General features: G+C 36.3%; 1 protein-coding gene across 6 annotated transcripts in view; it reads left to right on the forward strand.

The window, feature by feature from the left end:
* The window catches only part of osbpl9 (oxysterol binding protein-like 9), a 29451-nt gene that overhangs the window by 5338 nt on the left and 1570 nt on the right, over positions 1-22543 (forward strand). Inside the window, exons 1-21 of one of the 6 annotated variants that reach the window (XM_084388535.1) lie at positions 2086-2238; positions 3476-3549; positions 8141-8236; positions 8350-8397; positions 9477-9506; positions 9599-9649; positions 10261-10299; positions 13807-13900; positions 14148-14252; positions 16236-16395; positions 16758-16864; positions 17461-17579; positions 17662-17747; positions 18381-18558; positions 18677-18761; positions 19036-19146; positions 19229-19292; positions 19370-19510; positions 19839-19917; positions 19998-20089; positions 20849-20984. In XM_084388535.1, coding sequence (XP_084244661.1) covers positions 9602-9649; positions 10261-10299; positions 13807-13900; positions 14148-14252; positions 16236-16395; positions 16758-16864; positions 17461-17579; positions 17662-17747; positions 18381-18558; positions 18677-18761; positions 19036-19146; positions 19229-19292; positions 19370-19510; positions 19839-19917; positions 19998-20089; positions 20849-20984 — 1644 coding nt within the window. In that variant the 5' untranslated portion in view covers positions 2086-2238; positions 3476-3549; positions 8141-8236; ... (1 more) ...; positions 9477-9506; positions 9599-9601. Of the gene's footprint in view, positions 1-2085; positions 2239-3475; positions 3550-4583; positions 4856-8140; positions 8237-8349; positions 8398-9476; positions 9507-9598; positions 9650-10260; positions 10300-13806; positions 13901-14147; positions 14253-16235; positions 16396-16757; positions 16865-17460; positions 17580-17661; positions 17748-18380; positions 18559-18676; positions 18762-19035; positions 19147-19228; positions 19293-19369; positions 19511-19838; positions 19918-19997; positions 20090-20848; positions 20985-22543 lie in introns of those variants that run through there. The other 5 variants (XM_084388531.1, XM_084388536.1, XM_084388533.1 and 2 more) reach the window with 5 other exon arrangements.

Here is a 22543-nt window from a genome sequence, read left to right on the forward strand (position 1 = left end):
GCCAACTGGGCTTAAACCAAATAGCATGCTGTTAAATATTACATTGTAAAACTCTACAAATGCACTATCAGGATGATAAAAGCAATGTAAGCTTAAACTTTCATATCTGTAGATGTAAGAATGTAGTTAACCTCCCCATTCAGTAAGATGCATTTGAGAATTAGCGGTTAGGTTGAACGGTCAGGATGGGTATGGAGAGGTTCACACAATGCAGGCCGCAGAGGAACTGTACTTGCTATTTAGAGGACCATCCATAATTCATCATATTCTTCTGTGGCCCAGTATCAGCCCTGCCTGAAAGCCCCTTTATTTTCTCTGAGCTAAAAGCCTCTACCTGTCTTCCTCTCAGACGCTTGACTGGAGAGGGGGAAAAAAACAGACAGCATTTAAAAGCTCCCAGCTTCAGACACTGAGCTCCTGTTGGCAGTGGATCAACGTTTGCATTCGTGCTCCTGAGGGGAGAGAAATAACAGAGAGGGAGAAAAGACGTGGAGCGGTTGAACGGAGGAAGAATGAGCTACTGGTGTGTGTTTTTCTCTCTGTCGTCAAACTCTCGAGTTTCCGCAGGACAGTGCTGGCAGGGGAATGATGCAGGGAGTCACATGGAAGCTGCAGTGAGTTTAGGAGAGACTGCAGGAACGCAGCATTTTGGAGATCTTGCCCGACACTTTTTCATACTGTAGATATAAGGCAGCAGCAGCACACTATGTTTTCTGGAGACTGCAATGGATGCACACACTAGGATGCACATTAAATCGCCACCATATCTGTTTATTTATTTATTTATTTATGTCAGTTTTGGAAATGTATCGGCTAATATTAGACATCCTATTATATTTTTACATTTAGATGACCTTTCCCAGAATGTAATGCTCACTTAAAGTTGATCTTTAAAATACAAATTTTTTAATAATCATGTAATGGCTAAATTCACTCGTAGCATTGATGATTTTTAGTTTAAAAAAATAGTACACTACCATTTAAGAGTTTAAGGTTATTATTTTTTTTATATATATATTTATATATTTTTTTTTTTCTTGAGCAGCAAATCAGCATATTAGAATGATTTCTGAAGGATCATGTGACACTGAAGACTAATGTGTAACTAAAGTTATGATGCTGAAAATTCAGCTTTGCCATCACTGGAATAAATTACATTTTAATATATATTCCAATAGAAATCAGTTATTTGTAATAATATTTCACAATATTAGTGTTTTTACTATAATAAATAAATGGTGAGCATAAGAGACTTTTATACCAACCTCAAACTTTTGAACGCTAGTGTTTATATTATAATTTTAACATCAGCCATTTATTTTTTTATTGGCTATGACATGATAAAACCATTTGCTTATTTGTGTCGGCCGGAATAAAAAATAAATATATATCATCCTCAACATGCTCTAATTGTTTTTGGCTCCTCTGACTGTAACTCTTTGTTTCACTGTTCTTTACCATCATATAGCTCAGTAGCAAGTCTGGTGGAGACATCTCGCTGTTTGCCATCAGCTGCTAGTGCTGAAGAAACGCCTTTCAAGTTGATTAGGTTTAAATGGACTTACGTAAATGATGAGACATTTCGTTTGAGTGCTTAGGTCTCTCTTTTTCTTTTTTCTTGCATACTGCTGGGGTGTCATTAGAAGGTCACATTGCATAAGGTGCCCTCATTCCATTCTGAAGTCCACCATTGCTCTCCAGAGACACACTCCACGTTTTTCTCAGTATATAGGGTAGAGATGAGGAGGAGCGCATCTAAAAACTGAATTACATTGCTGACATAAGTTAGCACTCATGCATTTGCTCGAGGCACATTCAATTCAAGTAGACAGCAGTTAAAGTGTGCATTTCTTTGATGTTTTTGGGTATTTGGATTACTTCATTAGTAATTTATAACATTTTATTCATACTTTTTATTTCATGTTGTACTCAGTGTTGCTGTGGTTCTTTAGGTCAGTTTTAGCATGTCCTCATTGCCAAATAACGGACAAGTGCAGTGTTTTGTAATCAACTCTACTACCTCTCCTAGTGAAACCTCATTGGCTAGCGAGAGGAGTTAGCTTGGCATCATGCGTCATGTGATCTCCACTCCCGCACCAGTAGCCCAGGGAGGGGCCATGTTTGTTTTGGACTCTGAGTCTCACACGGATCTAGGACATTGATTTCAAGCATGTTCCATAGATGTGGGATGGCTTTTGTGGTCCTGTGCGAACGAACGCTGCTGTACTTTACGTGCAGGTAAAGGGAACTAAAAGTTCTCTTATCTTCTTGAAGATACTAATCTACTTGTGTTTTTTGCTATTTCTGTCTAATGTGTATTGATTATTAACCGATTCAGTGTGTGTGTAACGCTGCTGTGCCTAAAGCTTGTTAGGTCATCTATAAGGTTGCCTCTATACACACAAATTAGGGGTTTGAGTCGTGATTTTTAGATTTTCTGCTGAGCTTTGCACCTTCATCCATCAAAGTGTCTCATGTTGTGTCTCATATCTCATGTTGTCAGTGCTGTTTTTTTAGATGGTCCCTTGGGAAATGATTAAATGTATGTTTAATGGCTATTAGATAGACAGAGAGAGATTTAGTCTTAATATCTGTCTATGAACTTTGTGTGGTACCTTCTCGTGCCAACCATCAGATCAAGCCTTGGGTTTGATTTGCCACTTGCTGTGAACTACTAGTCATTTTTAAAACTGGCTATTTACTCTTTCTCGTCATTTGACGCTTTATTATTTTCTTTCTGTCATGGAGCATAGAAGATGTTTTGAGGAATCTTCACATACTTGTTTACATAGAAAGTGAATGGATAATAGTGGCTCTCAAGCTCCAAAAAGCAGCAAAAAACTCTTTCTTTTTATTTTAAGTCTTCTAATGTCATTAGTCTAATGTCTAATGTCTAAACAGACCAAATTTAAGTAATTAGGCCTACTTACTGAAAATAATTGTCCTTACTCAAGCTCATAAATCTTATTCTTGCAAGAGTATCAGGTAAACAATTGAAGCAAGTTCAATAGAAGGAATAAAATAAAATCCTGTTTTGAACAACATATGAACATGAATGAAGACTTTTCTTATATCAGCCATTCCTTTAATTGTACGCTTTATAGTTTTATGCTTGATTAGATCTTTTGAAGAGCAGAGGCTGTTTTTTTGTTTGTTTTTTTTGTCCTGAAATGCTATTCCTCTATTTCTACAAGAAACTCCATTATGAGCATTACCATTTCTTTACTCAAGAGCAGAGGCTTTAATTTATGTTTGTTTAATTTCCTGTTTAACTTGCTACAACCCTGTCTTGTCTTCTTGAAACTCTACCTGTTTTCGTTAAGGAAAGCCGGATACGACAACAGAGCTGTAGTTACCGTAGTCACATTTACAGTTCCACGGCAGAGTCATTCTCCACTCTCCATTTCATGCGCCGTGTGTTTGCGGTCTGTCTGCTTATTACTAATGGATGTGTTTTTGGATATTTTCCCCTCAGCCCGTGACGCAGATGAGCGGGAGAAGTGGATTCATGCCTTAGAGGGGACGATTCTACGCCACACCCTTCAGCAGGTAAGATCTAGGTTACATGATTACACCTCAGTCAAGTAAAGAATCTTCTCTATAATATGCTTAGACCTCATTCGATTTTTGGGGGATGTTTTGTGACTTTTATTCCATGTCTGTTCATTTTGAGGGCAACTATGTGCTTTGTGATGTACTCTAAGATCTGTAAAGTAAAAGTTTAGTAATATTTTATGTAATATTAGTATTGTTTTGTCTTACAATGTTTAAAAACTATAAAATCGATTTTAAAAATGAATATAAAAATGTATTGCCTTTACCAACTCCCAACTGTTTAAGAATAATTTTGTAATGAAATTTAGTAAGAAGTAATGGAATTTTTTTTTTTTTTCATCAATGGCGTAATCCCTCGAGTGTGGTTTCTTCAAGTTATGATGGAATTTTTTTTATTTAGAAGATGAGTATGCATCAGATTTCTGTTTCAATAAGAAATTTACATTCTGTGTTGACACATTTCTGAATTTTTTTGGTCAATTGTGACAGCATAGTCAGTCAAAGGAATGTCATTTTCCTCAAGTATAGAAATGTGTCCTCTCTTTTGACTGTTGTTAATAAAACATCAAATGTTTTAATTTGAGTTAGTGAAATATTTGCTTTTTTAAGAATCTGAAAACTACAAAAAAGGCCTGAAAAGACATTTTGAAGGTATTGAATGCGCTTGATGTGTAGACCTGCTCCACACCGACGGTGGAAACCAGGACAGGCTGAGACGAGCATGCGTTATTACTTGCATTTCTCTCTTCATTTTTTCCTCATTTCTTGTAAATAATTTTATGATTTTTTTGTCCTCTACCTCTGTGTTCTTTTTTCCCCTCATTCTTTCCTCTCAAAGATCTCCGTTCCATTTCCACCTTAGCTGTATGTAAAAAATTAAAAATAAAAAACCTGCTGACTGGCAACTGCGTGCGTGTACCTACTCGCAGAGTGTGTGCAGCTATCCTGTCACATGATCTCCGACAGCCAATCACAGCTTTGCTTATTCAGGCAGCCCTTGTGCAGTATTTGGCAGATCCAATCACAGCAGTGTATTGTGTTTTCTACAGTCTGTAAGGTTAATGCTACTTTTTCTTCTGCTTTTTTTTTTTTTCTTATGAGGAAGTCCTCTTCCTGGTCAAGGGTGATTTAAAGAACGGCTCTGACTTTAGACGACTTAGCCAATAGGTGCTTGTTCACCTTAAATGCCCCTCCTTTAGAGGGGGAACTTACAGGAAAGGGTGTGTGGACTGATACAGAAAGTGTTTCTCTGAGTTTGGATCAAATTTGTGGAGGAATGTCCTGCAGTGGCAAGACCCGAGTGAGTATCTTTGTTTTGTTGAAGTTTACTGATGCGTTAAATGGGTCACACTCCGTGTATGAGTGTGCACAGGTAGGGGTGGGTGTGCGTGTGTGTTTATGAAAGTAGGGAAGCATTTGTTTGTGCAAATAGAGAGGGCACGGGGCACAGTTGAATGTGTAGTTACTTTTCTACTGACTTGTAATCTCAGCCATATCATACGTGTACTGTCTGTGTTGCCATAATAGAGCACATGACTTGTGGTTTTGCTTTTCAAATGTGTCACTGGTTGGTTTATCTCCTAAAATGCACAAAGATAGCCTATACACCTCAGCTTGCTCAGTTCAGTCATATTGAAACACTTCTCTCTGCTGTTGTGTTAGTTGTTCAGATTTTCTGCTATGAGTCAGACTGAAGGAATAAGTCAATGGGAACAGCTTCCTGTCTGTACAATCTGTATTTTTAGGTGTGGGTTAACCTGTTAACAGTTACCATGTAGCTCTCAGCTTGCCACCGCTTTTCTCTGCCAGGCACAGGATAAAATAATTATGTAATGCTCTCTGAGGGTCGCAAATGCTTGTTTAAAGGTATTTCGGTAATTTGTTCATACCAAAACAGCAGATTTCAGGGCCGCTGGGAGGTGGGATGTTTATGGTGCCTGTAGGATATGACCAAGCATATGTTCCTGAACTTAACTGGTAGAGAATTGTGGTTCAGTTCCCTGGGAACATGCACTTTGAAATAAGCGATTTCCAGATACATATCAGTCGAGAAATAAGAAATATCATTTAAGTCAGAAATACTAGTTAACCTATGATGTTTTTCTTGGCATTTTGTGACTTTCTCATTTAAGGTAACAAACATGGCTGCAAATTGTGGACACTCTGATGTGTTCTGCAATGTGCTTATAAAATTTCTGTTTTGTTTGTTATGATATATCAGTTTGACCCGTATATTTCATTTGTTTGTTACAGTACTGTACAGTACTAATGAGAACGTGTTCAACAATTTTGTTAAAGTTATAAAAAGTTGTTAAATACAGTTTATAAGTCATATGTATATTTGTAATGTGTGAGAAGTATTAATGTTTATTTATTTATCTGTTGATGCCAACTGTTTAGAAGTAGGCCTATATGCTATTGTATTCACTAAACTCTGCTTTGGCATGACTAGTTTATGCATCTGCCTGCTATATTCCTCTTGTGACAATGCTAAGAATGTAACATACATTTGTGAATTGTGTTACGAGTTGTCACAATATTTCTTGCTTTCATTCTAGCTGTTAATTATTCCTGCCTTTTACTGCTTAGAGTGTTCGTTTTAGCAGGACTGAATGTTTCATAAAAAACCTGACTCCCATAATTCAGGTACAAATGACATGTAGGTTTAGTACAATCAGGCCATATATTCAGAGTGGAACTTGATCTTTAGTTTGTTTTAAAAGCTGCAAAACTCTCATTAAAAGCTTTTGTGTTTCCACATGCATGTGTTGGCAGTCGACTCAGTGAATCACATGGTTTCATACTGATATTCCACTTAACCTTTGATTCCTGCACGGACTTGCGTCGCTTATGCAGACTTTGACCCTTTTTTTTTGTGTGTGTGTTTACAATTTTGAGGGACGGTTAGCCGCCCATGGCTTTTCTTCATTTTCCTATGCAGTTCAGTTCCACCAGTCTCCGGCGTGGGGGCTTTTGCGAGGGTCGACAAGAACCAAAGCTCACGGCAGTGACCCCCAGACCAGGAAGTACCTCTCATATATAGGCTACTGCCAACATTGCCTGTGCCTGTTGCCTCAATACCACCTGGACTAGCCGCTATTAGCTTTAGTCTTTAACTGAAAGGTCTAGATTATCTTAAGGTTATAGTTGTGGTTATGCTACATGTAAAATAAGGAAATGTGGTTTGCTGTTCTTATCAAATTTCCAGACTTGTTTTACAGTAATAATATGTAAACTGCTTAGTTGGTTACATGGAAGCTGTTTTAAAGTTTTAGTTTGAATTCTCTTGTGTAAGTCTCTGAATTTGTGTGTGATGTGAGTTAAGAAAGGACATGTGTAATGGGAGGGGTGTGATGGTGTATATATAGCATGTTCTGTAAAAAGTGGTTTATGTGTGATATGCTTAAAGCTACACTGTGTAATTTTTTAAGTTGATTCTTAGCAAAAAACACTTTGTTCTTTCAAAATGATATGTGCTCATTAATGTGTAATTACTTCTACCAACTAATCAAGTATTCTCGTAAGCGTAGAATCTGACATTTAGAATACATACGAGCGAGTCACTCGAATGGCGGCAGCCATGTTGCGCCTCCATCTTGAAAATACATTAGCCAAAGAGGGACGTACCTGGAAATTCAAGCTTCGCCTTTCGCGTTTTGACACTCGGTGGCACCGTGACGAATGCGAGGGGGAGATTACTCGCGACTGCTGGCAGATTTGAAATAATACGGCCACCGTAGGAGTTAAAACGCCCTCGGAATGGGAGGGGCTAGAAAGTAATATTCAGTTGGTAGTCATAAACAGTTTCACCGCTAGATGGGAGAAAATCCTACACAGTGTAGCTTTAATGGACAAAAAAAAAGAGCATACATTTTATTTGATCTTATTTATTTTAAAAAGAGTTTTAAAATGCCTACTTTATTTGTTTGGGTTCATGAATCCATGAGAAAATCATCATGGCCAAATCTGTTGATAATCTTAAATAACTTAAAGGTGCGGTAAGCGATTTCTGAGAAACGCTGTTGAAGATTTAAATTAACAAGCAATTTTGTGAATATTTGCTAGATGTCTGTTCTGTGTGTGCTAAAAAAAAAGAAAAGAAAGTGTTTATACATAGTCCTAGCTGTGTAATTAGGATTAAAAAAAAAGTTTTGCTTATTTGCGTTAACCTTGAATTGCTTGAATCAGTTACATTGAAGAGGGATTAGAAATGTTCTTTTGAAAGATAATGAATCATCTGTCCTCATGTCCTAGAAACATCTGACATAACTCGTTGCAGTGTTTGATGTGCTCCGGATGATCTCTCTGGTTGTTTTATTTTGTATATATATATAGGCTATATAGTAACAACTATCAGTAACCGATAACAGCCTGTTCCTTTTATTTTGCAGTTCAGTTCAGTCCCTCTCAGGGTCTGTTGTCTAATTGTGTAATTCAGTTAAAGCTGTTAGAGAGAAATGTGAACAGGCAGGGACCAGTTCTGCTCAGTTCCTCTCGAAAGCAGAACATGACAGCTTTGGACACCATGGAAGCTTTTATACACTGGAATAGGACTGAAACTGATCCCTCTCACTTTCACTTGCAGGAGGCAGAAACAGGATTCGTTCCCAGCGTTCAGGACTTCGACAAGAAGCTAGCCGAAGCGGACGCGTACTTGCAGATTTTGATCGACCAATTAAAAGTAAGGCTATCGTAAGACCTCATTATGACTCAAAAGAGCCTTATATTTTGAGTTGATGTATCATGTATCATCATACACGACTGTCTAATTTCTGTTTCCGTCGCATCTTCTAGCTCTTCGATGAAAAGATAAAAGACTGCAAGGAAGATGAGTCACGCAGAGTAAGACATGAACATTTTTCCGTGTCATCAGTGGTCCATCTTCTGTCAGACAGTATATAGCAGAGACGGTCCACTTAAATTACAATGAGAGGAATTGAGATATTGAGACTATTTAAGGATGGCCCACCTTCCAAATAAAAGAGCTAATCGACCAAGTTATGCAGATGAAATGTAGAAAAGTATTGTGCCAAGCTAAGTTAAGCTTGTGGCTTGCTAACTGAAAACACAAAGAAAGGGAAATGTTTAATTTGACAATTTTCAGCCTTGGTAATATGTGATATGTTATTTAAAAGGCATTAAAGGGGTCATCGGATGCCCATTTTCCACAAGTTGGTATGATTCTTTAGGGTCTTCATGTAAAGTTTGTAACATACTTTGGTTAAAATTCAAAAAAAACTTTTTACCTCCTCAAAAACAGCTCTGTTCACAGCGACCCGTTTCGGTGCATGTCTCTTTAAATGATAATGAGCAACTGCTCACATGACATCATATTGCTCAGAAAATCCAAAGGCTTGATTGAGAGTGTTTAGGCTTTTTGAGGATAAAAAAAAAGGAGTGAATGGATTTTTTTCATTGTATTGTGGTTGTTTTCACACACTGCAAAGACACATTTATATGCAAACACCATATAAAAGTGAATTTTTGCATCCGATGACCCCTTTAACATATTTTTATTGTTAAAAATAAATAAACTATTGAGTTATTTTTAATCATTACTAATTAGGAACTAAATGAAATACCAATATAAAGTTGTCTGAGCAAATGGAATTGCTTTGGAATGGAATGGGGGAACAGGTAACTGCTATAAAATGTAAATTTATTGTATATTAAAATTTCCATATGCAAATTTCAATTTGTAAATTGTTCACACGTAATGAAATGCTAAAGATTCTTCAGATACTACATCCAGAGAGTCACATGTTAAGCCTATTTAGGGGATGAAAGTCATTTGATCTCAGGCTTTCATTTCTGCTTTTTTTTTTAAAGGTTTTGTTAAGGTGCATCTTTGTTTATAATCCAAGGGAATTTCACAAATCTAACTGAAGCTGTCCTTTTCTTCTTCATTGTCCAATACACAGAAAATTGAGAACCTGAAGGACACGACTTGTGTAAGAGCGTCTGCACCTTCACCCTCTTAATGCATTTTAGATCTAATTTTGCCAGTGTAATGCATTTTTCATTTCTTGTTTTTCTTTTTTAGAGTATGGTAGAGTCCATCAAACATTGTATCGTACTACTACAGATTGCCAAGGTAAAAAACGCTTGTCTCTTAAGCTCATAATGTGAATGCACCTGTGTTTCGTCTGCCCACTGTGTTAATATTTGTTTTGTCCAACCCAACCTGTAATTTTCCAATGTTTATTTTGCCAAGATTATGAACATTCCAGCAGATACCATATGGTTTTGAGAGGTGATTCTCCTACACTAAGGCCACATTCACACAGCAGCAGGAAATGGTTGTCAGTCTTGTTTTACAGCGCTCAATATGGTTATGCTCACATGTTGACTTAAACATTTGACGGATAAAACTGGACAAAAAACATTGTTTCAAATGTAAAATAAGACCTGGTGTTGTAGAAGTTGCCATCTTTGAGTTATTTAATTCACCGACTTTAGCAGACAGTATTTGGCTCACTAGTGTAAGCTGTACTATGAATGGACCTGTTAGTAAATACGGTTGACAACCCCAAACGCTGACTGTGTGAACGTAGCCGAAATGATTCAGGAGGTTAAAATACCTCAAGTAGCCATTGTTATTGCCTCAAATTAAAGCAGAGACAATTTGCACCATCTTTTGTAGCTTTCTCCCAGCTGTGGAGTTGCCTTATTTCTCAATTTGTGTTTTCTTTTTAAAATTTGAAGGATCAAAGTAACGAACAGCAACACGCAAACGGACTTATAGTAAGTTTTAACATTCCTCAGCAATGAACTAGTCTAAATCAAACGGTGCTACTGTTCTCTCTTCCACTGAAATCACATTTTCTCTTCAGTAAAATTGAATCGAGATGTGCATGACCTTGATCTGTGGGCTCCGCCCACCACATCTACGTCTCTCTCTTTTTCTCTCTGCTTTCATTTTTCTCACTCTTCCTGTCGGGTAATTCTGGGTCTGTCCTTACCTATGGCCATAACTAACAACAAATGTAAACCGCAATAGAGAAATATCTCTGACAGCGTGATTGAACCAAAATGTGTGAAAGACACACACACTTGCACACAGAATTATCATTGATTTTCCATGGTCATACATGCTATTGAACCATGTAGGACAAATTGATGCGGTCTATTACGACCTACCCAGAGGCTCTCATCGGATCAATAACCACCAAGGCTAGTGCTGGAGTGACGTAATCACCAATTACATTTAACCCTCCTCTTTAGTTTGAGTTGGATTTGGCTAAAAACAAAAAACAAATGTATCATTCATATATCCCCCCAGTTTCACAGACAAGGCTTAAGCCTAGTCCCAGACTAAAATGCACGTTTGAGCTGTCTTAACTGAAAGCAACTTGCACTGACATATCTTACAATATGATTTGTCTGAAGATGCACTTCGTAAGGTTTTTCACGTTTATAAAAGCTACTTAAATGTCCTAATTAAACTAAGGCCTAATTCTGGCTTAATCTAAGACCTGTCTGTGAAACCGGGTCATAAAGTTCAATGCACATCATAGAAGTTGTTTGAGCTAGGGATGCACTGATATGAAAAAATATTTGGCCGATACGCTAACCGATAATTCTTTATAGAAAGCCGATAACCGATATATTGCCCGAAAAATCTAAATCCAAATTTGTATGCATTTTTTGAGAGTCTGATTACATAAACAAGTGTCACCATTAAAAGCCGTGTCCCAAGCACACAATTATAATGTTCTCATTATAATTTTATGTAGCCTATATGACAGACTTACGTGCTGCACCTATTGCACTTAACTGTATTTTCCTTTTGTGAAGTTATTCCAATCATATTTCATGCAATTCATAACCATCATGGCGAATAGTGCGCATCTGAAGTGCCTCAGATAAAGGAAATAATCCATTATTTAACTGCTTTAATTGATAAATTATTAATTAATTAATCCAAATTTTCTTATCGGGCCGATAACAATAACATTAAATATTAACATATATCAGCCAATACCGATATGGTGGCGATATATTGTGCATCCCTAGTTTGAGCACAAAAAGTTAGTTTGAAAATGCAAACTTAAGTGACTCAAAAACAAAATGTTGTGTTCTGTTTTGGGGATTTGAGATTCCTCCCTCGGAGTCTGTGATTGCTGTCTTTGCCTCTTGATTTAATCTCATTCTAATGGTTTTGTATTTACTGCAGAACTCTAATTGCTCCAATGAGCTTTTAATTAAGAGCGGCAGCCTCTGTTATGGTACAACAAAACAGATTATTCAGAACAATAAATAATTGTGATTAAATCCTTTAAAATTCCCTGTGCAGAAAAGCGCCTCCAAACTCATTTCACTCATTCCCCTGCATGTTTTTTTTGTTGTTTTTTTTTCTTGTGTGTTTTCATGTAGAGTTACAGTACCTCACCACTGTGTCCTGTGATGTCAGTGTTTCACAGTGCATGCTGGATATAGAGATTATTTATCTCTCTGCGTTGCCTATTTATTGTGTAATGCTCGTGAGTCGGGATTATGGGCTAGTCTTGTCGTCATGGACGCAGAGCTTAATATCTTCGTATCTGAGTCTGTGCCGACTGACAGGCGCTCAGTGTTACCGTAAGGCAGAGATTGACACGTAGTGATTTTTGTATATTAAGAAGATTCAGTGTGATGGACATGGGCCACAGCTGTGAGGTTGCTCAGTTGGACACAGTGCATTATAAAGCACTGAATCTGATTCACTAATTTACTTCAAATCTTTCTCTTGAATATTAAAGCCTCGTTGATTATTTGTGTAGAAAAAATATGGACATAAAATAGTTAAAGACAACATGAAATGACATTTGTAATGCATGTAACCTCCATAATATGACATATTACTCAGAATACTTTGAGGGAAATAATATAGAGATCTTGAGTGAAAAAGTCGCTTATGGCTCACCAAGGCTGCATTTATTTGACCAAAAATACAATAAAAACAGCAATATTGTGAAATATTATGTCAATTTAAAATAATTGTTGTTTATTTGAATATATTTTCAAATGTAAAATATACCAGTGATGGCAAAGCTGAATTTTCAGCATCATTACTCCAGTCTTCAGTGTCACATGATCCTTCAGAAATCATTCTAATATGCTGATTTGGTGTTCAAATAATATTTTTGTGGAAACCATGATCCATTTTTTTTGTAACAGTGTAAGAAGTCTTTACTGTCAATTAACCCTTACGCTAAATATACAACAAAATTTGCACTGTTTATCACACTAGTGTGCTTTAATGTTTACCCAGGAAGTTTGTTTTGAAATGCTTTTATTTAGTAAAAAAAATGGAACAGTCACACTTGTGGTGTTCGCAGTCAAAAATGACTGGCCTGCAAAAAAAATCTGCTCGTTATGCTATATTATCACCAAATATTGGATTCAATCTTTTGTCAACTTGTTTTCTTTTAAATTAGGACAGGTTTTGTATTTATTTCTGAAACTGTTTGATCGTTGGTCTGAGGATAAAATCTCTGTGAAAAAGAAAACCTGTAATACTCAAAATAGTTTGTTTGAAAGAAAATCCTCTCTGGGTCAAAATGCGAGCACAAATGCATCCTTACTGAATAGACGTGATTTCTTACAAAAAAAAATTCTTACCGACCTCAAGTGTAAATGGTGTAAACTAGTGTACACCCCAAGTGTAAACTAGTGTAAATGGTGTTTATTTCATGTTGTCTTTAACAATAAATATTGATATTTTTTACTGTTTCATGAAGGAAACCGCAGAAATGAAGAGTCCACTGTAGACATGGGTGTTTTCTTTTTTTTTCTTTTTTTTTTATAGCTGAATATATCACTTACTCAGTAACCAAATGGACATTTACATTTTTTCAGAACCTTAAAGGGACAGATCACCCATTTACTTCATTTATTTACCCTCGTTTTTCCTAAACCTGAATGGCTTTCTTCTGTCAAAACTCAAAAGGGAAAAGTGTATCCTGGTCACTCTTGATTCATTACACTTTCAAAGAGCATCCATCTTTTGTTTTATATAGAAGGAAAAGTTATACAGGTTTAGAACAACATTAGGGTGAATAAATAATGACAGAATTGTCATATTTTGGTTAACTATCCTTTTAAACACTTTTAAACACTGTAACTGAAATTCAGCCCTTAAAGTTCCCCTGAGGATTTCTGTGATAGTTGGGTTGGGCATTGAGAGTGAAATCTCCTATGAGAGGGGGTATTTATAACATGTTTTCCTATGAGAGCTGTGTTTTGTATCATGTCTGTGGTTCTCTGCAGAGCACCATTAACCCAGTGGATGGGGTATTCCAGCCTATCCCTCTCAACCCCTCTGTAGTCAGTGCCATGCCAACGCAGACCACTCTACCCACAGGTGAGCTCTCTCTCTCTCTCTCTCTCTCTCTCTCTCTCTCTCTCTCTCTCTCTCTCTCTCTCGCGCTCTCTCTCGCGTGCGCTCTTTCTCTCTCTCTGCATTTCATTCCTTAATAATGTTGTATGTGCTTATTTTGAATGCCTCTTGGAGTCCACTGATTTGGAAACTCTGAAATTAGATTTGGTTTGCAAATATTGTGTGCATTTTTCGGGCCAAGAGCATATGAAGGGTGTGTGTTCATCCATAGATGGAGCTCAGGTGTGTAAAACGGAACAGAGGCCTTCTTCTTTACCCATGGGCCCTGTTGTCACGGTGATGGGTAGCCTTCAGACTCCCACTCCCAACAGCACAGGTACGAACCAACAGTCGTGGAAATAAACACATAAATCTAGAGGGATACTTATTATCTTAGAAAAAAAAAGTCAAGTCCCTTTCACACCACAAGTGAAATGACACAGGAGAGGAAAGATCAACACTTACTTCAGCAATTAAAAAAAAAAAGAAACATGATGTTGAACTAAAGTCATTTTTGCTTGTTATTATGGTTGAATTGGATCATCAAAGGTTAACAGCACAGACATTGGTTAATAATGTGGGATTAAATACATAAATTATGTATTTAACATTTTAATTATTCAGGTTTGCTTAATAGGTCGCATTTCACTGTTTTTATTCATTTTGAGGAGTGTGCGTGCTCACATTTAGTCTCTAGATCTACAATTACCTTCATGTTTATACAGCGCACACAACGCCTTTGCACTTACTCCCACTTTCTCTCAACATGGGGACAGGAGAGGTGTCAGTCAATACATGGGAAAACAAAGTAACTTAAGCTACTTATTTGAAAAAGTAACATATTTTGTTGTAAATTTTAAATTAATACATTACTTTACTCGTGACTTGAAAAAAATAATCTGGTTGCATTACCCCTGACACACTGTATGTACATTTATTATTCTTTTTTGTGTGTGTGTGTGTATATATACACACATACATATGTAGAGAACAGCCTGCATCCCCACTGCAGCGGAATACTAGGGGAATACTGCTTATTTATATATATAATGCCTCCTTTTAATGTGAGTAGAAAGCAGTATTCCCGTAGTATTCCGCTGCAGTGGGGATGCAGGCTGTTCTCTAAGCTGTTCTCTCTGCAGTCAGGCTGTTTTCCCCTGACTGCTATTAGTGCTGGATACAGGGGCTTAGAGAGTCCAGCTTCTGCTGAGGCGGTGCAGGAAGACCTGAGCTCAGCAAAAACACAGCCGATCGGTAGCACTCTAGACAGCAATGCAGGAAAATACACATAAAACAGTCAAGAGCTCAAAAGTGCAGACTGTGAATCAGGATTTCCATTTATATTCATGCCGAAAGTGCTTGCGTTGTAGGCAGGGCTGATTTAATTGGACTTCGTTAAGCATCTGAACAGTCTTGGTTTAACACAACCAACCATTTTATTTATTAGCCTGACAGCATCACAATTATATGCATGTATATTGTGTCTTACTAGCCATTTTCTGTTTTGTTTTTACATTCCTGAACAGCTTACAATTGTATTGTAATTATTAGCATTTTTAAAGATATTAATGTCCTCAATTATTCCAATAATAAAATGAATAAATGAATAAAATCTAATACATATTCCTCTAATATGTACAATTATAAAATCTAACAATACTTATAAATCTAATAATAACAATAATAAATGCATGATGATCAAATATTTTTTTATTATTATTTTTAAATTAAAATATATAAAACAATTACATGTTTTTCATTAATATTTAGTGGCACTTTATTATATAATTACATATTAACATGAAGAATATTAATATGTAAAGTGCGACCATGTTTTTTTTTAACAAAGTGTCGTTAGTGAATTGAGGCAATGTGATTGACATTTAGGGTGGGCATGAATTTTTTCTTTTAAGGATTAATTGAATATGCATGTTTTGTGGCAAACAGCAAAAGCAGAGTCATTGTCTTAAATTGAGTTTAAAAACCTGTTGCTTTTTTGGGTCCAATAATTAGGCCTAAACTAAAAAAAAAAAAGTGTATTTCACACTGTCAATGTGATTTTTAACTATCAGAGCTTGTGCTTGTGAAATCAGCTTAGTAATACATTACTAAGCGTGTAGATGAGCTTATCGGCCATGCTGTTTATTTGAAGCCTACATGTCAGCCACATATGCAAAATCATAAAACCTCAACCCATAACAGATGATATACTGACCGTCGGCTGTGGTGTTGTGTAAATGAGTGTGGTTAGTCATAGTTCCTCAGCACAGTCATATTTATTCTCACATTTATTCGTTTAATTTCCTTCCTGTGGTTTTAGGGAGTGGTCCTTCAGCTCCCAGCAGCAGCGTGACTTCTCCCAGTCACATGAACGTACCGCCCCACACTGTTCCTGACTTCTCCTATTCCAGCAGTGAAGATGAGTTTTATGACGCCGATGAGTTTTATCAGAACAGCACCTCACCGAAACACTGCACAGAGTGAGTTAAACACAGCACACTGAAACACTGAATAGCATTAGTAGTGTACATAAACAAATACTGCATCAAAACAAAACATAAAACATGCAAACACACACTTATCTATAATTAAAACTCATTGAAATACTGCTGCACAAGTAAATTATAGTAGCACCGGCCCACACACACATTAAGTAATACTGCTTAGAGATAAACACTCACACTCCCCCGCACTGTTTACTGCAAACCATAAGAAACACACTGACCGAATTAAAACCGTACACAGACTCACTTACAATACACACACACACACAAACACTGTCTTGCATCGCTACATATTTTTTGCTGGAATAAACTGACATTATTCTTGTGTCTCTTTGCAGTCCAAACAGAACAGCTGCTGTGAACAGTAAAGACAGCACAGCCCTGAAACGGCCAGACACCAACGAATCAATTAACTCCTCCATGTCGAACGGCACCACTGATGCAGGTACACAAAACACACACACAAATCCTTCACAATTAAGTTTCCCAAAATGAATCAGAGCAAATATTGTGTTTTGTGTTGTGACTTTGTGTTAAAAGTGAAAATACTCTTCACTTTATATATACACACATACACATCTCATCATATAAACACATATGCCTGTGTAGTGTAATATATTTAGGACTGTCAAAATTAACACGTTAACGTATGCGATTAATAAAAAATATATATTTAATGCAATTAATGCATTATCTGTTTTTTCTCATCATCCTTAGGCTAGCGTTACATTATATGACCACACTCTTATTCATACAAATGCCTTTAAACCATTGAAGAGCAATAAGACACAAAAAGAGAACGCCGCGTGTCTGTGAATCTCCTGTGTGTGGACACACGTCGACACACACACATTACTCGTGCGTACAGAAAGCCGCTTCAGACAGAACGAACAAAAACACAAAATTATGCCAAAATACCAGTTTTGTCGAGTATCCTCGCAAGCACAGTCTTAAATTAGTTAAATAAAGTCTTAAATGAACGTAAAGAGTTGTGCAATTTGCTGTTTGCCAAGTTCATTAGTTGCTGTGTATTTTTCTTAGATCAGTTTGACAGTCACGATGAGAGAGATGACGACGGCGAAGGTGAATCTGTTGAAGAACACAAAAGTGTCATCATGCATCTGCTGTCTCAAGTGCGACTTGGCATGGATCTCACCAAGGTAAACAAACAGCCTTCTCTCTTTCATAATCTCTTTTTTCCCTATAATTTCTGCCTGCAATCCTTCTTTGTCATCCTCAAAGGTCGTCTTGCCGACATTTATCTTGGAGCGGAGGTCGTTGCTGGAAATGTATGCAGATTTCTTTGCACACCCGGATTTGTTTGTAAGGTAATTCTCGTCATGTCTTGTATAGATCTCACATCTGTTCTACCATATGGACTTATGATTCTGATGAGATAAATGATGACAGCGCTGCTGTCATTATTGAGTAGCTTGACAGTAGCTAAGCTGTTTGTTTTGTTCAACCAGAAGCCGAATATTTTCAGAACAAGCAGAACAAGAATATTTTTGCTCTCTGAAATAAAAGTATGATTCATTTTAGCAAGTTGATTGTTTCAGACTGTTAATTTAAAAAAAATCATCACTTAATTGTGAGTCACTTTACAGTTTTTTTTTGTAGAGAAATAAATGCTGTTTTATCTAATTGAATCTCTTATGTACTGTATTTAGGTACCTTTTGTTAAGCTATTAAAGCTAATGACTTTTAGTAAAGGGAAGCTTCCCTATAATCAAACTACTATAAATTATGAGCAGCTTGTAGTTTGACAAGCTACAGTTTCAAATAGCTTCCGCAATATCACTAGTTTCACCTGGGCTGCAGCTCGCAACTCATTTGATTTACTACTTGTGTCTAATCATGATGAACTAATTTTTTTATGAAGCACTGCTAAGTTTTCGTCCTTCTAAATACTAATACTTGAGCACTACTCTTGTGATTGATTTCTCTGTCATGTTTTGCAGTATTGCAGAGCAGCAGGATCCAAAGGACCGTATGGTGCAGGTTGTAAAGTGGTACCTCTCTGCCTTTCACGCTGGTCGGAAAGGATCTGTGGCCAAGAAGCCCTACAACCCCATTCTGGGCGAGGTGTTCTTCTGTCATTGGGACCTGCCCTTCGAAACAGAGGACCCTGCTGCTACTGTGAGTGTGTTTGTAGGTCTAAAAATACGAAGATGCATTACATTCTACAACAGATTTGTATTGAAATTTCCTTTTGCTCTCTCTGTCTTTCTCCCTCTCTCGCTGTCTGTCTTTTTAGGAGTCTGTATCAGATGGGCCAGTGCCGTGGAGTAGCAAAAACAGTGTGTCATTTGTGGCAGAGCAGGTTTCTCACCACCCTCCTAGTAAGTGCTCAACTAACTAATCACTAAATTTATCCCAGAGAGCAATAGTATGCCTAACTAATTTAATTTATCGTCACCAGTGGAAGAAAATAGATCAAATGTACAAGTTACCAGAGATTTCCTTAAATCTGTTTTTGGTACTAAAAAGTAAAATAATTGCAATTAAGTCATTTAAAAAAAACAGTGATTTTCACACAATTTTATAATTTGTTATAAAATGCGATAATCAGTTGTGACTTTGGGAACATTTTCTGACACCAATCTCCTTTTGCAGTATCTGCGTTTTATGCTGAGTGTTACAGCAAGAAAATCCAATTCAACGCCCACATCTGGACGAAATCGAAATTCCTTGGAATGTCAATTGGTGTCCATAACATTGGTCAAGGTAATCAAGGACGTTATTAGGTTATGATTAATAAACATTAGTTCTATTGCTGTGCTTAATTGTCCTCTCCTGTCTGCTGTAGGTTGTGTGTCTTGTCTTGAATATGATGAGCACTATATTCTTAATTTTCCCAATGGCTACGGGAGGTAAGCATTGTTTGATTCTATCACTTTATTTCTAGAGGCAAAGGATGCATCTCACCCATCTCCCTGTGCTCCTATAGGTCAATCCTCACTGTTCCTTGGGTTGAGCTGGGTGGGGAATGCAATATTTCCTGTTCCAAATCCGGCTACAGTGCCAATATAGTTTTCCACACCAAACCCTTCTATGGAGGAAAGAAGCACAGGATAACTGCTGAGATATTGTAAGTCAAAGTGTTACTTTCCATAAACTTGCTCACCGGCTGCTATAAAAGCAGTGTTTATGAGTGAAGGTCAACAGATTTTAAATGAAGAAATATCACTTAATTAAACCACCTGATACATTTCAAATTAGAACATGAATTTCAGATTTTAACAAATCTAAGCACAAAAGCGGTGAAGCACAGTGTTTTCTTTAGTTATTATGGTAAATTCATGCAGAAAGAAATCAAATTTGTATTCAAATGCATTAAGCATCTGATATGTGAAGATTCATATCCATATTAGTAGAGAATGTTTAATTATATCCTCATATTATCGTCCTTCTTTTAGTGCTCCCAATGATAAGAAGTCATACTGCTCCATAGAGGGAGAGTGGAATGGTGTGATGTATTCAAAATGGGCCACAGGGGTAAGTCTGAACCCTAGAAAAGAAGAAAAGGATGTACATTCAAGAATAAAATTAAAGTAACACAGTTGCTTCCCTCTCAGGAAAATGCAGAATTCATTGACACAAAGAAATTGGGCATTGTTAAGAAGAAGGTGCGGAAATTGGAGGACCAGTTGGAGTATGAATCCAGAAGGTGTGTGTGGGCCAGATTTTTCTCTGCTTTCTAAATGTTGTCTTCTTTAAAGAGACTCTGAAACAGAATTTGCTGCAACGTGAAACTCTTAAGCCACGTTGCAGATTCAAACACTTTTTAATCTTGGGCTTGACTCTGTGACAAGTCATGGGAAACCAGCCTTAAAAAAACGCATTTAAATTTGTGCATTTAAGAATGAACTTTAATCCTTCTGGTTTTTAAATCTAATTTGTATTACTGAATAATGTTTCATATTTTTCCGCTCGATCTGGGAGGTTTTCTAAAGTGATTTGGAAAATCTGTAGTTGAAATGTAAATCTGGCTATAGACCTTTTTTTTTTTTTATTAAAAGTTATTGTGTGTAATAAACAAGACATATTTTAAGTCCTGCACCATTTCTAGGTCACTAATCAAATAAGTACATTTTTAGAGTAGATGTGTGATGACCTTTGCACAGAAGGTCAGGTGTTCTTGTTTTGCACATATTCAATTCAACTTTATACTAAAATTGTTATTCTAATAATACAATTTGTAATGGAATAAACTGCATTAAATGAGAAAATTGCAAAATACCAGCATTTTCACTAATGGACTTTTGGACCCCGGTTGCACTTTATCAATTCGCTGATCTTCAAAAGGCTATTTTTGTGATACGGCTCCTCTGGGGACCTGCTGAAGCGATGTTTTTTTCTGCTTGGGTACCTCTGTGAGATGATCTGATGCAGACCGTTGTTTTTTTTTTCTCTGTCTGGCTGTCAGTTTGTGGAAGGACGTGACAGTGAACCTGAAACTCAAGGACATTGATGCTGCGACGGAAGCCAAACACAGGCTAGAGGAGAAACAGAGGGCGGAGGCCAGAGAGAGGAAGGAGAATGAAATGCAATGGGAGACGAGAGTGAGTGTGCTTATGTACACACACATTTGGAGGGGAAATATGCTGTGAGAAATAATGAGACTCTGATAAATGACTCTGATAAATGGTCCTTAATTGGTTCCTGTTACTTATTATAGCATGTTCTTAAGCTGAGCGTTATGATGCGAATAGCTGGATCCCAACAGTGCCTGACAATTTTTTCAAATTCATTTACTCTAAACATATTTCAACTTTTTACCACACCAACCAACTCTTGACTTATGGTTTCTATAGAAGCATATACCTTTGTTTAACATTTGAGCTCATGGTAGGCCTGTCTGTTGTTGCCAGACTAATGGAAACTACTTGTTCTAAGCTGATTTTTGGGTGAAATCTGGGAAATGGATTTAAACATTGTAAAATGCGTTTAATTCTTATTGGTGCCTGAAAGCATAAGCAAATCAATCAAAATGTTTTATAAAGGAACATTCTGTTCATATCTAGAGCCGTACTATTGAGCTCTAATCAAATAATAAGGATGTTGGCCTCAGTTACAGTTACGAGTTACAGTTACGAGATTGTCTAACATGGGTTTTCAAACTGGGGGCCGAAAAGGGATGTTAAAGATAATATTATTATTATTATTATTATTGTTAAAGGTATATACATTTTTTTTTTGTGTAACTTTTGGAAATGTATTAATATTTTAAATATAATATAATATAGACATTATAAAGATACATTATATTGGTAACACTTTACAATAAGGTCTCATTTGTTAACATTAGTTAATGTATTACCAACTTACAATGAGAAACACATTTGTTACAGTATTTATTCATCTTTGTTAATGTTAGTTAATAAAATGCAGTCGTTAATTGTTTGTTAATGTTAGTTCACATTGCATTTAGTAATGTTAACCAATACAACTTTTGATTTTAAAAATGTAATAGTAATGTTGAAATTTACATTAACTTCAATACATAAAGTTTAACAACTAAAATGAAACCTTATTGTAAAGTGTTACAATTATATAATTATATTTTCTATATATTATAAAGATCATGTTTAATTATTTTCGAATGTATGTATGCATTTATATATATATATATATATATATATATATATATATATATATTACTGTTGCTATCAAAATTCTTCATCCCCCTTGACCAGCAAGACATTTTGCTGCAGAGAACAAAATTTTATAACACAATTTGACAAAGGCATCAGTAAACTTATTGAATACTGATTAATTTTGATTGCTTTCTATTCTATTGCAACTGTGTGTTTTTATATATATGTATACATACACATACATACAAATTTATAATTTTCTTTATAATATATTTTTCTCACATATAATAAAAGGGTCTATATAAATTACTATATGTTGTTGTCTCAAGGGGCTCACTCATAAGCAATTATCATATTTGAGGTACATTGGCATTAAAATGTTTCAGAACAAAAATGTTGAATGTGAAAACGAAGCAGATTTGGATCTTGTTTTTTAGCAGAAACTATTTTGATGAAATGTTCTGTTTAAGATATTAAAAGGTGCTCTAATGTAACGTAAAACACCTGAACCATCTTATTTCATA

Source organism: Rutilus rutilus, assembly GCF_951802725.1.
Source record: "Rutilus rutilus genome assembly, chromosome: 19".
NCBI lineage: Eukaryota > Metazoa > Chordata > Actinopteri > Cypriniformes > Leuciscidae > Rutilus > Rutilus rutilus.